This window comes from Phalangium opilio, unplaced genomic scaffold, assembly GCF_054372755.1.
Source record: "Phalangium opilio isolate 3A_F unplaced genomic scaffold, DU_Popi_V2 ptg000105l_1, whole genome shotgun sequence".
NCBI lineage: Eukaryota > Metazoa > Arthropoda > Arachnida > Opiliones > Phalangiidae > Phalangium > Phalangium opilio.
The window spans coordinates 1,304,587-1,320,668 of record NW_028324207.1 but is presented as its reverse complement, the minus strand read 5'-3'; the positions used below and the strand labels follow the sequence as shown (position 1 = coordinate 1,320,668).

At 36.0% G+C, this 16,082-nt stretch overlaps 1 protein-coding gene and 1 long non-coding RNA gene across 8 annotated transcripts in view; one reads left to right on the top strand and one right to left on the bottom strand.

Moving 5' to 3' along the window:
• The window catches only part of LOC149625148 (uncharacterized), a 166,261-nt gene that overhangs the window by 37,456 nt on the left and 112,723 nt on the right, over positions 1-16,082 (bottom strand). For all 7 annotated transcript variants that reach the window (XR_016374555.1, XR_016374556.1, XR_016374551.1 and 4 more), the window contains one exon: positions 14,041-14,142. This is a non-coding gene — a long non-coding RNA (uncharacterized LOC149625148). The remainder of the gene's footprint in view (positions 1-14,040; positions 14,143-16,082) is intronic.
• LOC149625147 (lachesin-like) overlaps positions 6,367-16,082 on the top strand; it is a 123,073-nt gene continuing 113,357 nt past the window's right edge. The window contains exon 1 of the mRNA XM_089851917.1: positions 6,367-8,090. Within this exon, the coding sequence (XP_089708043.1) occupies positions 8,021-8,090 (70 nt within the window). The 5' untranslated portion in view covers positions 6,367-8,020. The remainder of the gene's footprint in view (positions 8,091-16,082) is intronic.

Below are 16,082 nucleotides of genomic sequence, written 5' to 3'. Positions count from 1 at the left end.
GGTGAACCAGCACGGTCAAAGGAAAATATGGGTTTTTCGATCGCGGGACGTAAAACACGTAGTTCTCAGTTTGGCAAAAAAAAATGGAGCAATAATTACAAATAACCCTTGCTGATTCTTATGGGGCTACCTATTTAATAGCCGTGAAACCAGCTGATCACTCGAGAATTTTACAAGATACGTTAGTCTTTCTGCATCTTATTGAAAGCAGTCTCGGTCTATTTTAAATATTAAATTTTGGTTTTACGGTTTTATTTTTCTTTTCACTGACCTTAGGTTGTCTCTAACCCTTTAAATGGGGTGGGTATTCCGATTTACTAAACCCCTTTCGTTCCGCGGGGTTCGCATTTCCTTTGGGGATGCCATAACGTATATATGCATAGATGGGGTTTATTTCGTTGGTACATAGCGGACGGATTTTCCATCCAAGCCATGCAGCTCCTCGACCGTCAGTCCGATCGCCAATGCAAAGCATTGCTTTTGCATAAAATAGGGGGGGGGGAACAGGGGGAGATACAACTATTCAAGCATATGTTTTAATTAATACTTCTACTTTGCTTTTCAGCTAACTCCTACACTCCATACCCCCATACTCATTTGGGGTCATTCTTAAAGGTATAATGTCCCCTCAAAGACATGTACTCTTCTTAACTATTTACGTTTTATTAACCGGACTTCTTTTCACAGAGGGTTGCAGAATCGTCTGCTTGATATAGGGTTAAGATCAAACATTGATAGGCCGCTATATGGATGGATGCAAAGACGTTAGATGGGGCTTCAAAGTTAACAGTCCACAACCAAATTTGGATGGTCCGTATTGTTTGAAGCTGTTAATTGGATATGCATGCCTTACTGGGCTATGGTTTAGCAGACAATATATGAAAAGTTTTAGGATTCTTGGCGGTATTTGTCATTTTGGATTTACCGTAAGATCAGGGATAGATTTAATTTGAGAAGTTGGAATGGAGATCAGAGTAATGTGGGAACGCGTCAAAGTCCCGGACCCCCTTCCTCGGAACGGAGGGTTATGAAAGAAGAGGCGGGTCATAGCGACAGAGGTAAAAAGGAATTACGTATTTTTCACCGTCCCCGTCAGCAACGTCATCAAAACATAGTTTAAAAGTGAGCCAATAAGATAATTTAAAATTTTCGTTACGTGTTGGAGGGAAGGGCTCTATACTGGGATATGAGTCGGACTGAAGTTAACCGTTCTCCATTCCTTACTTCTAAAATTAAATCTATCCCTGGTAAGATTTTACACTAGTCTGAATTGGTCTTTAGTCTCTGACTGCGCCAGTAATTTTTCAAAATATGATTCAGTATTCCTTTTCAATTCGCTTTTAAAAATCTCTGTATCTCTAATTACAAAAGGTTGAAATTTGAAATTCCATTTTTCCTTGACACTATTTTCCGCATAAATAGTCAGCATAACCCTTGGGAGATAATGTCAAGTTTAAATTTAAAAATACAACTACAAGTAAGCTGCGTATGTTGTAGGTCAACGTGGCTTCGAAATAAGCTTACCAAAGACAAATAGATAAAACAGAAAGTAAGCCTTTAACTGTACTAAAAGGATTGCACGAGATCAAATAAAAAATTGAAGCCTCGTGCATGATGAAGTTTGTATTATTTTCATAAGAAACTAACCAATTCTTCACAAGTTTCATTTTTAATGAAGTGATCGTGCTTAATTAGGGATTAATCATGAAGCCGTTAGCGAGTGTCAAGGAAAGAGACTTGAGAAGAACTTAACATACACCAAACCACTACAAAAAAATCTTAATTTCCGTAGTGTTTCTAATTAATATCAACCATGCAATTTGACCAATCAAATTTATTAAAACTTTGACGAATAAAGACTTGGCATTACCAGGGATAGATTTAATTTTAGAAGTAGGAATGGAGAACGGTTAGTATTACTTCATAGCCTAGTATAGAGCCCCTCCCTCCAACACGTAACGAAAAGTTTAAATTATCTTATTGGCTCACTTAAACTACGTTTCGATGACGTTGCTGAAGGGGACGGCGAAAAATACTTAATAGGGACTTGGCAATTCGGGCTTAACTCCGCCCCAGCGCCATTATGGTATGTTTTTTTAACAGAATGAAAGCTATATAAGCCCCTCCTCCTGGTATGTTTTTTAGCACTAATGGAAGGTAGCCTGACGTTGCATGACGTAGTACTGCCAAGTCCCTATTCCATTTTACCTCTGTCGCTAAGACCCGCCCTTCTTTCCCCCACCCCTTTCCGGGGAAGGGGGTCCGCGACTTTGATGCCGGCCCAGATTACTCGGTTCTCCATTCCTACTTCTAAAATTAAATCTAACCCTGGCATTACTACGTTTCACAACCTCATTCTAGCTTTCACTCATGGCTTGTGTTATGACCGAATTTCCAAGTGTCAATATGGACTTGGCAGTACAGTAGAAACCCCTCCTATACCGCTGCTTGCCCAATCAGCTCTACTCTCCCACGAGCCTAAGACTTAATAAAATTCTCCACCATGCCCAGCCAGCCTTCTCGCTGTTTCTCTATTGCAACTGTGTATATCATAAAGAACAAAACATCAAAACAAACAACAAACAAACTTCTTAAGATATCTATCTCCTCCTAGGATTAACCAATACTTCAACTAACCCTCTACGATCTGAGCAACCAATATCAATCGAATTTCAAAAAAAAAAAAAATTACCTAATCTTTAAGGCAAAAAAAAAATCGTAAATAAATAAAATCCTTCTTGGTCGTTGTCATTTTCAAATTAGTCTATCCTTTGAAAAAGTTTACGCGACCAATAACGCATGGTATTTCGCGTGTGTCACGGAGAAATTGTTGAATAAGACGAATTTAGCGTGACTAGAATGTCACCCCCCCCCCCCACCCAACTGCCTTTTCATATAACAAACACGAAAGCCTCTTTTCCACAAACGAGGGGGAATGTTCTTTGTCCACCAAAATTTCCCCCTTCAAATCAATATCAATCGTAAAATGCAATGAAACCAAAGTTAAATCGGATTTAAACAATAATGTAAATGAAAGTAGTTCAGTCGCCTTCTCAAGGTGGAGCCGTTTTACTACTTCTCATAATGGCAAAATAAATTGAGTTCTCTATATACGTATCCAAAAGCTTGCCCTTATTGGAACGAATTAAACATTAACAAAGGACAATTGAAAAGGGACTGTACCTTAAAACTGTTTGAGTACAGTCGTGGGACTGTTCTATGGGCAATCAATTTTGAGTCGAAATTGTAACTTCGATCTAGCTTCGATGACCGATTTTGTCACAAGGGAACACCCCCTAAATAAGTTATGATTGGAGGAGTGTTTTACGCGTGACCCCTAAAACACTCCAATCATTGGTCCTTGTGGCGAAATCGGTCATAAAAGTCACACTTTCGGCTCAAAATTGATTGTTTATAGAACAGTCCCACTGTACTGAATTCGGTCCTATAATTACCCTTTTTGCAAAAACACCCTGTATTGTTTCCTTCAACGTTTTTTAATTGAAGGTCTACATCAAGATGTTGCTTGTAAGGATATTCGTGTATGAGAGTGCACACAAACCCCGTATTTATTGTTCTTTACCCATATCATAAGTTTATGTTCTTAAGCCTACAACAACCCTAAGAATGGGTATGTGCACAACAATGACGTTAGGCATGGCTTAACGTTTTTTAATTGAATGTCTACATCAAGATATTGCTTGTAAGGATATTCGTGTATGAGTGCACACAAACCCCGTATTTATTGTTCTTTACCCATATCATAAGTTTATGTCCTTAAGCCTACAACACCCCTAAGAATGGGTATGTGCACAACAATGACGTTAGACATGGCTTCGAACAAAAGGACTTCTGGTAACTTTGAAGCTCTATCTACCATCTTTGTTGTCCATATGCCGTCCGGGTGTTCCGCCATAACCCTAAATCAAGCAGACGATACTTGTAAATATACCTTTCGGGATATATACAAATTTTTGGAGGAAGGCTGTCACTGAAAACTTATGTTCATAAACTTATTTAGGCATGTGATCCAATTAATGTGTTTGTTCAAGGGGTCCCAGAGAATCGGGCGATGATTCCTCCAAGTAGACGAAAGAAATTAAGAAACCTAAAGACTTAATTGCTTCAAACCCTTTTCCTTTTACCTTTTTACAGCTGCAGTATTTTCTCTGGACAAGGACGCGTAAACAGGGACTGGGACATTACACCAACCCAGCTCCAAGTCTTGATCTCTTTCTCATTCACTACTAGCTTCTTTGGGTCTAGAGAGCAATCAGTGATCACTCTACTTTAATGAATAACCACAGATCGGTTTTTAATATCTCGAAAAGACGAAAATATTTAGCCAATTCGGTTTGTTCATTTGAATGAATTGGGGCATTTATCTGGGAAGGGAATGCGTTGGAAATTATATTTTAATTTGCTTCAAGAAGATTATAATAATATATTAGATTTCGTAGTGTGGCACCAGATGCTGGTAAAGGAAATTAGATATTCTGTTTACCCAAGTACTAGCGTAGTAATATTACTCGATTTTTTCCGGAAGTTACCACCAGGGGTCAGTAAATACTCTTCGTTGGCTTAGAGACAACCTAAATTGTGCTCATATTCTATTCCCGATGGTACCACCAGGGTGCACCAAATACTATTCGCCGTTGACTCCGAGACAACTTAGGTTCTATTTGTGTTGTTATTCAAATGATTCAGACTTAACAACTGATGTCCAGTCAAAAGATTGAAAACGGCCCTTGAAAGGCCACTTTGGCATCGGGCGGCGGCGGCAGGTAGCGCGACGTGCGAGCTTCCGTAAGAGTGCTATCCAAAATAATACACGTATCTAAAGAAGGAACTGAATAAAAAAGAAATAGCTAGCAGCCTAGGAGGCGTGGGTATCCAAGATCCATATGCAGCTAGGCATACCGTACCTATATAGGTTTAAGCAACTAAACGAAACCAAACCAAACGGCAGCAGCAAGAACAGTGGGGGAAAGGAAAATAGCATAAACCCCCTATACCCCTATATGTTCGCTCGCTTCTACGCACGACGCGCTAAGGTTTTTAGAGACAGTGGATGATCAACTCCTTTGTTTTGAAAGAATCTACTCTTGTAAAGTAATCGCGTATAAGACTTTTCGTGACGTTCAAGGACAGAACTGAGTTGCCATATTGTCCCTGACTTTTAAGAAAAATTATAAAATTCCCTAACTTTTTTGGCAATTTTTAAAATTTCCTAATTTGTTTTCCCAATTTTTCAAATTTCCTAATTTGTTTTCCCAATTTTTCAAATTCCTTAAAGGAAAGCGCGGCTCCGTTTATGCCCCTTATAGATGGCTTTTCTGCGAAACAGTGGGACGTATGGATGCGGTTCTAGCAGAGTAGGAGCCACTAACACTACAGACTGGAACAAGATCGTAGATAAGTCTGTTCAAGATCTTGCCGAACAGAAGTGGAGGGCCGAAATAGAACGCCACCAAAGCCTGTCAGTTTACCGCACCAAAACGTCTCCATCGGTGGAATTGTTTTACTCCAATGGAAAGGATAGCGAGCTCCTCTTTTTAGCAAGAACTGGAGCATTACCAACAGCGGCTCGAAGAGCAGAAATTTTTGGAGAAGACCCAGTGTGCCCGAGATGCGGTTCTGCGCGTGAGGATATTGCTCACATCCTTCTGGAGTGTCCCTCATTTAGTCGATATCGCGAAACTGAGGCAGGACCATCAAATGCAGAAAACACTTTGCTCCTTAGACTAGGTTTTACGGGTAAAGACAAAGCCAAGAATGTGAGACGAACCAAAGCCCTTCTACATGCTTGGAACAATCTGAGACAATTTCCTGCCGACACAACCACCGCGCCTTAAAATTTCAACCGTTTATTATTAACAAATAGAAAAAAAAAAAAAAGTTCTAAAAATGTACATACTAAACTTGCGAGCAGCCTAACTGCTCCTCCCTGTTTCAAAAGGGATTCACTGTATGTGATAAGTAAATAAATATTCATTCAACTTGCTAAAGGCTAGTTAAGCCCAAGGCAGGAACCAATGGGAACTAGTGCATTAGGTCTGATTGGTTCCTGCCTTTGGAAAGGTAAAATTCGTGTCCAGAAGATTAGCCAGAATGCTAGGGGTGATCATGGAGCCGCGCTTTCCTTTAAGTTTTTTGACGTTTTATAAAATTCCCTAATTGTTTTTGACAATTTTTAAAATTCCCTAATTTTTTTTGACAATTTCTTAAAATTCTCTAAGTGTTTATGACAATTTTTGAAATTCCCTAATGGTTTTTGACAATTTTAAAAATTCCCTAACATTTTCCTGACATTTCAAACCCATTTTCGAATTCCCAGGTATTTCAAATTCCGTGAGAACCCAACTCTGTCAACTCAAGGAGTCTCCTTAACCTATTCCTCAATGATTCGTATCTCTTTTTCCGCTAGCTCCGTACATACGGACGGTACGGTTCCGTGTATCGCGTGGTAGCCTAGCAAACGCTCTTAGATGTAGTAGTCGAGCAGTTTGAGCGTGAACTCTTGCCGGAGCGCGATTCAGTATCAGACTGAGGTCTGAGCGACTTGGACTCGAGTTTTGGAGTGGTGTGTTCGAGTGTCTATGGAAACCTCAGGCATACGAATAAAGTCCGCCGCTTTACGGAGAAAGTTTTCAAACGCTTGCCGGTGAATGGCTCGAACGGGTCGGCGCAAAGTCGGGCTCCGTACAGCTCTAAGTAGTAAACTATCGGAGACTTCGACGCTAAATAGATATGGAACTGTTCTCATTGTTGTTATTCCGTTTCAAAGTTTCTTTCACATAACTACTTTACGTACGATAAAAACCTAGAAAAATTGACAACTAAACACTACACGTGATTGTCGTTTCTCATCTGCCAAAGTATCTCGAGGCATTGTAGAAAATTCATTATTGACGTAGCTCCAAACGAGTTCTTCGACAACAGGAAATTCATCTATTGTAGAAATTCTACCAAAACGAGTTCTTCTACTAAACGAAATTCATCTATTGCAGAAATTCTACGAAACAACCGAGTACAGCGAACTCCTAATATCTATCCGTAGAAATTTAATTATACCATCAATGTATCTATTGTAGAAACTTTTCTACAACGTATTTTACTATGTACCGAGGTGCAGCGTTTATCGTAGAAACTGTTCATCGAACGTCTATTGAAGAAACTGATCTACATCGCTTGTAGTTTAAACATGGACTGTAGAAAGTAGAACGGAATTATTCTGGAAGACGAATATGATCTGTTACTATAGCGAGTAGAAACATTTTCCAAAGCACGGTTATCTACTGTAAATCATTTTATAAATAATACTAATTCTATATATTCTTCGAACTGAACTGAATCGACTGTAAGTGGTTCAAATACGAACGAAAAATCACCCCCTGTACATAGTTACTAAAAATCTTAACGCTTTCTTGAATCTTCCATAAATAATATCTTCGCATCGTAACGGTATTTAACCTAACCTAAAGAAATACCCAGAATCCTTTATTTAATTATTATTATTTCTAATTTTGTGAAATATATATTAATAATCTACTAGAAGAACTTACTAACAATTAGAACTAACTAATATAACTAGTACAGTCATCATTTTTAGAACGGAAAAGGCTTCATTTTTAATTATATCTTAAGGATAATCAAATAATAAAATTATAATCTAATTAAACTTTACCTCAATATAGTAAAAATTTTCTAAATATAATAAATAATAATAATATAGTCAATATATTTAATCTTAATCTACAAATTAATATAAAGTATATATATATATATCTAGTAGTATATAGTATTTCAAATATAAGTACTTTCGATTTTTAGTTTCGAACTTACGCCTTGATCAAGTTTTATAAATCTACATCGACTGATCTGATTTAATTTATCCCATGTGTTGGACAAATTGGATTTTCTCTTAAAATATTAAAAAAAAAATTCAAAAAACAAAGAAACAAAGAAACATTTTTTCGAAGAAATTAAAAACGGAAAGAAGCAATTAAGACAATCAAGAATGAAGTGGTCATTTAGACTAACTAGAATTATATGGAGGATTATCAGTCTTCTATCTTGGATGTTTCAGGGTAAGTCAAATTTCATATTAACTTAACTTAATTTTATTGAATTAATTTTCAATTTTTTCTATGGGAAAAAATTAAAAGGGCTACTACAGATTTTCACTAATTAATTAAAAAAAAAATATTTTTTTTATTATTTTTAACTTTCCGTTCTTAAAAAAAAAGAAATGTTTCCTGACAAATTTAATTAATTGCACTAAAAATTAATTATTTTGTAAGGTCAGAATATTGTGGGTGGCTAAAAATATATATTTTTAACTTCAAATGAACTTTTAAACATTATAGTAAACTAGTATAAAACAATTACCTAGCCGAGGTTGTTACTGATAAGTCTTCCATAAATTAAAGGAGATGTTATTTGGGTGAACGATTTTGAGTCAAAAATGTAAGTTCTATCTCCATTTTAGCGTCCGGGTCACTGTTTTCGAGTTAAGATTGGTCAAAGTATTTTACGGATGACCCCTTAAATTTAATTAATTAAGAAACTGAGCTAGACAATGAGTTCTAATTTAATTAAGGGGTCATCCTTAAAACACTCATCAAATGATAACTCGGAAAAAGTGTCCCTTGTGGCAAAATGGAGATAGAAATTACATTTTTGACTCAAAACCGATTTCCCAAAGAACATCCCACTTAATTTATGGCAGACTTATCAGAAACACCCTGTATATAGTTTCGAATCGATTACAATAAAATTTGATATTCTAGAAACCCGATAAGATATATTCCAATTTATAACGATTATTAAAAAATAAAAAACGAAAATCTAATTCGATTTTGTCTCAGAAATAATAGACAAAAATGTTGGAATTATTAAATAGTTTAGGCCTAGTTTGTAAGTACATTATCTCTTTAAATTTCTTTATAAACAAAAAAAGAGATAAAGAGATTTTGATTATTAGCAATTCATTTTTCCAACTCGGCAATTATAAGCGTTATCAAATTGATATTATTTATTAAGGAAATTATTACTTAGGTATTAAAAATATACGGGTAGACTTTGCGCGCGTGTACTTTGCTCTCTGAGACTTTGCCTAATTGCGTGGTAAAATTAACGGAAGTCATTAAAGATGTTTATCGCGGGTTTTAACGAAGAAATAAATTAAATAAAATATATATTAGAAATAGCCGTCACGTCCTTTAATTTCACTTTCCCTTTAAAGAGAGAATGAAATGATTACAAAAATATTTTTAATATATACAGGGTTTTCTAATAGAACAGTAAAAATGTACTTCCGTTCTATAATTACCGGTTCTTATTTGAAACAAGTAAAATTTAGACTTCAAAATTAACAACTCGTATATTTATTCTAAATCATTTCAAATACGCTTGACTGTCCATTATTTCACCGTCCCTTTAACAAATACTTGATTATAAATATGCCTTTAGTTCAAATAGAATTAATAATAATAATGATGATGATAATTACATAAACTACCTGTACTTTTAGCTTAACTAATAGATTCTCTATAGAGAGAATCTACCACGCATCAGATTCTATTTGCCTAAGTGTTTCAGGGGACGCTACCTTAATATAACTGTTGTGCGATAGACCGAATATAGCCAGCTAGATCTAGCAAGAGTATATTACAAATAGTGTAAGTTAGCCTTTAGTAAGAAATACGCTACGCCTTAAATTCGTCAAGTGATAAGCCTACCTTATTTGCCTCGCGTGTTATTGTAATTCGAGATGGCAGAACACTAGTGTTTGAAAGGCGAAACCAGACGATGAGTAATACCAGAAGCGTGTAATAGAAGAAGAATGACACTCTGCATCCTCTCCTCTTCATACTTTTGATATGTAACATGATATACCCAGGCTCGACCTTTTTCTTTGATCGCCCACTCATCAAACCTCAGATGGGCATCGCACCGTGGGAGTGAATTCTTTAATGGTTAGGTACTAAATTCTTAGAAATCAACCCACAAACCTCTTCGACAAAAATCTACAATCGCTAATAGAGCAATAATGAGGGAACTATTTATCGCGTAGGTGATTCGGTTTAGTAACCTTGCTCCAAATGTTTAGATGATGTTGGGAAGAATCATGTTACAATTACCCCGCTTTGTGCGTGGTACACTTCAATCGAAGAGAAGTATTATATACTTCTGGTAATACACAAACGGTCAATTCTAACAATATAAACTGAAGCAGTTGACCGTTTCCATAATAAAGCGCCCCAAATTTTACCATGATATAAAAACTGGCAATCTTTCGCCCTGGTAATGACTGAATAACGATGATGAGTACATACACTCTATTTTCTATACACTCTTGATAGACGATAGATTGAAGCTTCCCCTACCCAGCTTCCTTAATAAGTGACTTTTTATCTAATGAATCTATCCTATTAGTCTGACCCACCTCGAGATAACCCGGACTATTTTTTTCATTACGGGCGGTTTACATTGTTGTTTAAATCCGCGTAGAGTTATCCTTAATGTAATTTACCCCTGAAATTGACTATATAGTGCATGGCTGCTTCACTGAGCGTTATAATGAGTATCGCCCGATTCCCATGCACTTCAGAGAGCCCAACCATGTTCTTTTTCTCTTTTGCTCGTACAGGAACAGTGGTCAACCCATTCGAGGGGGTAGGCATCTATATCTGAAACTTCGTTAATATCGTGAAATATCCAGATCATCCTTGAAACAAACGTTTTCAATTCCCAGATCAATGCCTCAATTCATTCAAATGAACAAACCGAATTGACTAAATATTTGCCTATTAAGTAGAGCGATCACAGATTGGTCTCTAGACCCAAAGAAGCTAGTAGTGAAAGGGAAAGAGATCGAGACTTGGTAGAAGGGTTGGGTGTATGTCGTAAACACCATACTGGAAATACACTAAAAATAATAAAGGCTTTCATGAACCTCCCCTCTCATTTTCAAAATTATTATTTGAATTTGTTGTTATTTTCAGCAGGGATAGATTTAATTTTAGAAGTAGGAATGGAGAACGGTTAGTATTTACTTCAGTCCGACTCATAGCCCAGTATGGAGCCCCTCCCTCCAACACGTAACGAAAAGTTTAAATTATCTTATTGGCTCACTTAAACTACGTTTTGATGACGTCGCTGACGGGGACGGCGAAAAATACGTAATTCCTTAATTTATACCTCTGTCGCTTTGACCCGCCTCTTTTTTCATACCCCTCCGTCCCTGGAAGGGGGTCCAGGACTATGACGCGCCCCCAGATTACTCTGTTCTCCATTCCTACTTCTAAAATTAAATCTATCCTTGGTTTCAGACAATTTTCAACACTTCTAAGTGTGGGTCCCCTCGATTGAAGCCCTACCACGAAGACCGCTTCCCAGTAGTCTACTACGTAAACGTGGAGGAGGTTCAGGGGTTTTGTGGCCTTTATCGCGAGACGTTTTTGGCATACAAAAATAACCAAACGCTTTTTAGCTTGATTTCGATAATTCCTCCCTTCTTTCATTACGCGCAGCTACACAACTTACCCCCAACCCCTTCCTCCCACATGATCACCAACACGTGACCACCAACGTTTAAAGAACCAGCGAACAGAAAAAGGATAATCCGTATTCTCTCAAAATTCACAGACCGTGTATGCAGGTCTTACCTCTGAAACCTATTCAAAATACAGGGGTAAAATAGAGTCTAGTGCGGTGACCACCTTGTGTTCTTGAGACAGAACACATCCGGTGGATGTATCCACAGACATTGGACATGGCTTCAAACGAAATTTCTTTGGTGCAGGACTGCACCCCTCCCTTTTTCAAAATAATCTAAACAAAGTCGATTACACTAATGGTTTAGTCTTAACCAGGGATAGATTTAATTTTAGAAGTAGGAATGGAGAACAGAGTAATGTGGACGCGCGTCAAAGTCCCGGACCCCCTTCCACGGGACGGAGGGGTTTGAAAGAAGAGGCGGGTCATAGCGACAGAGGTAAAAAGGAATTACGTATTTTCGCCGTTCCCATCAGCAACGTCATCAAAACGTTGTTTAAGTGAGCCAATAAGATAATTTAAACTTTTCATTACTTGTTGGAGGGCTACTGGGCTATGAGTCGGACTGAAGTAAAAACTAACCGTTCTCCATTCCTACTTCTGAAATTAAATCTATCCCTGTCTTAACATAATAAGCTTATGATTTATCGAAATAAAACGAAGATAATTTTAATTCCCGTAGACCTGAAAGTGACTTGATTAAAAATTTTAATTCTGATTTGAAAGGGCAAAAATAAATTTAGAATTGTCTAGCCTTTGAATTTTTAAAATATATATATAGGTCTGAGTACTAATTAGTGTCCTAGTTCATCGGAAAGAACGTATAACCGAATAAAATAAAACGGTCAGACCATCCGATCCTTAAGTAAACCTTTTAATGAGGGGGGAATAATTTTTTTTAAAATAATAGTCCAAAAGCTAATGAAAAGAAGAACTTGCATCAAATAACCCAATCTCTTGGCAAAGTTCTAAAAAATCCGTTTTATCTAAAATGAAATAGAAATTGGGTTCACCATTACCTCTTTAAACCTCAGTAACCCAAATCATATTTATAATAACCAAACTAGCAGAAAAGGCACCCGGAGATGCCCGTCGGGACATTTTATTAACTTTTCGGGTGCCATTTTTAAAAATGGCATCAAAGCTAACCCCAAAATCCATTAAGTTGTCTATAGGACATATGGAACCAGTGTAATAAATATTAGCGAAATCTGTTTGGATCCCGGAATCAACGTTATTCCATAGAGAAGCTTTATACATTTATGGCCGCCATTTTTCAAGATGGTGGCGGATTGAAAAAGCCTTTCTTAGAACGTGCCTGCTACTTATGAGCAACGTCCCTGCAAAGTTTCAGCGATCTAGGTAAAGCGGTTGGTCTGGAAGTTTATTATTAATCAGTCAGTCATGACTTTGACTTGTGAGAAATACAAGTAATCTAAGCAGACGACGCGATTTCATCTACAGTATCTGTTATCTCGTGCGAACGAGTACGGTTCTTTTTTTAAAGGAAAGAAAAAAAAACCAAAAACAAAGATATGTTTCGGGTCTGCGACTGTTTGCGCAATTGATTCCTTTTTAAGATAAACACAATTTTTTATATTTTTTCGGTTTCAATAATATATTTTTTTCCTGAAATTCTTCATGAAAAGGGAATTTTAGGTTAGGTCCCCCGTGATGAGTATGGGTATATTTTTTTTTTCCTAAAGCAATTCAACTTAAATTCGCATTTTATATTAGGATCAAGTCCCGTTTTCAAACGGCGTGTTCTAAATAATAAATATTAAGTTTTAGAGATATCTAGTTATAAATGTAATTCGGTTACTTTCTGTTAATTCTATTTGCCTTTGGGTATACCAAGAAGCGATATCTAGTTTACTAGAGAGATGGTATAAATTCCCCACATTTCTAAAGCTTTATCTCCAGTCAAAACGTAGGTCCGGAGTTAATCCCCGCCTCTAAATTACAACCAACATCTCATTGGTTCTTGAAAACTCACGTCAGCGCGACGAGAATGACGGAAATTACGTATTTTTCGACTGAGGAGAGATGAAATAGCCCGGCCTCCTTTTACGCCCCCCCCCCTTGTATTTTGAAAGGGGGACTGGGACTATAGCGCGCGAATACTTAGGCATCTTATAGCTTCTCCCTAGTAAACTAGATATCGCTTCCTGGTTATACCATAAGTTTAAACAAAATGTTCCATAAGTTTGTCACTTTTTATTGAGAGCTTGTCATGATAGATGACACGTCATAGATTCTCGAAAAGACGCCTGGTTAGGTTTTGAAAAAGGTCTATTACTGACTTAGAACTGTCTACTTAGAGATTATCATAGATTAGATTTTATATAGTTCAAACCTGATGCTGGTAAATGTTAATCAATTTTCCCGCGTACTCACGCATGACTAGTAATAATATTACTAACTATTACAACAAACAGAGAAGTGCCAGTCGTAAATTGTAAATACCCCATGACTCACGTTTTATTTTCCATTTCCCAGATGAGTGTCTCTCCAATTCAGAAAAATTCAGAAACACGACCTTATGAATATTAATCGAATTTCATCTCTTATTTTCCAAACCTGCAGAAATAATAATAATAAAAAAATTTAATTAGCAATTTCAATTAGTTTGACGTTTAACACTTAAGGTCGACAAAGAAAAAAAATTTACAAGTTTTATTGACTTGAAGTTAAATACTCGTATACTCCGTAGAAAACTTCTGGGAATTTTTAAATTTTAAATAGCTTTTAAAAACAAAATCCAAAACACGGATTTGAAGCCTTGTAGGGGATGGCAGGACTCCATTCGATTTAAAAATATAATATACTGGATAAATTAAGGGGATGTTCTTTAGACGTTTTTGAGTCGAAAATGTTCTGTGACATTTTGCCGTCACTGTTTTCGAGTTAAGATTGGTTGGAGTATTTTACGGATGACCCCTTAAATTTAATTAAGAAACCGAAAGACATTCTAATTTAGTTAAGGGATCATCCCTAAAAGACTAAATTTCAAAGTTAAATCATACGAGTAAAAAATAACGGTTTATTATCCCTTTAAAATTATAGTAAAGAAAAAATAAGAATAAAAAACACGTGAAAATTAGTTTAATAACGTGTTTAATTTTTCACTCAGACGTTTTGGGTTTTCTTTACAAACGCTCTGAGAATTTCGTGCTTGACGGTGTAATATTTAAGCCAATTAATTGTTAATGGGAAGGAACTAATATTAAACGTAATATATCGTTGCTAAACTCTAGGGTACTCAAAAGAGTGACGCGATAAAAATGATACAACGTATATTATTGTATGTAGGTAGATCTGCCTTGAATTAGAGGAGAGCACGAAAGCAACGCCTTGCTTGCTCTTATATCTAGGTCAGAATAATTTTAACACACACACACACACACACACACACACTACGGATTCATGTAACGACCTATACATCCTATACCTGGTTATAGAACTTTTTAGTTAAAATCATAGCCTTTCTAAATGTTGCGAAATGATATCTCTCCTCTTTAAAAATTTCGATCTTTAACATAAAGGCATTGTCACCCATTGTTATAAGTTTGATGCTTAGTTTTTTCCTAATCGTATCTCAACTTTTTATTATTTTACAAATATAAAAAAATAATTTCGTTCGTTCGATTTGGTAATTATTTTAAAATTATTTGACAATTCCAACAAACAAACAATTATAATAAAAACAATTGTTTGTTAAATACGAATAGACAACTTTTCGATGTTTTCAATTCGCCTGTTTGTGAAATTATTTTTAAATTCCAATAAATATACAAACGACAATAGAAACAATTGTTTGTTAAATACGAATAGACAACTTTGCAAGGTTTTAAATTCGCCTGTTTGTGAAATTATTTTAAAATTAATTTTAAAATTCCAATAAATAAACAAACATCAATAAAAACATTTTTTTGTTAAATACGAATAGACAACTTTGAGAGGTTTTAAATTCGCCTGTTTGTGAAATTATTTTTAAAACTAATTTTAAAATTCCAATAAATAAACAAACAAACAATAATAAAAACATTTTTTTTTTGTTAAATAAGTATAGACAAAAACTTTGGGATGTTTTCATATAGCCTAAACCCGATTCGGTTAATTGAATCTGGCCAATTTTGAATTATTTTAAAAATAAACAAATAATTTGGTTCAATAATTAAAATTGAAACTTAAAATATTTCAAAACTAATAAACAATAAAAACAATTGTTTGTGAAATATGTAGATAGATAACTGTCTGAGCTGCGGTTGAATTTAGGGCACGCCTAACAAAATAAAATTAACAGCGCATATTTCCCCATTGACACATTCCAATGAATTTTCTAAAAGCTACTCGAACCAGCCAGGCTTAGCAGATAGAGCAAGCTGATGATTTAGAGTGGCTATGTTATGTTTTATAATTCGAGAGACAGACTATAGATTGCAATGTTATCACGCGGTGTTATATATAAAAATCAATACTTTATGTATGTACACTAAGCTAGCGCGAGGCATTTATGG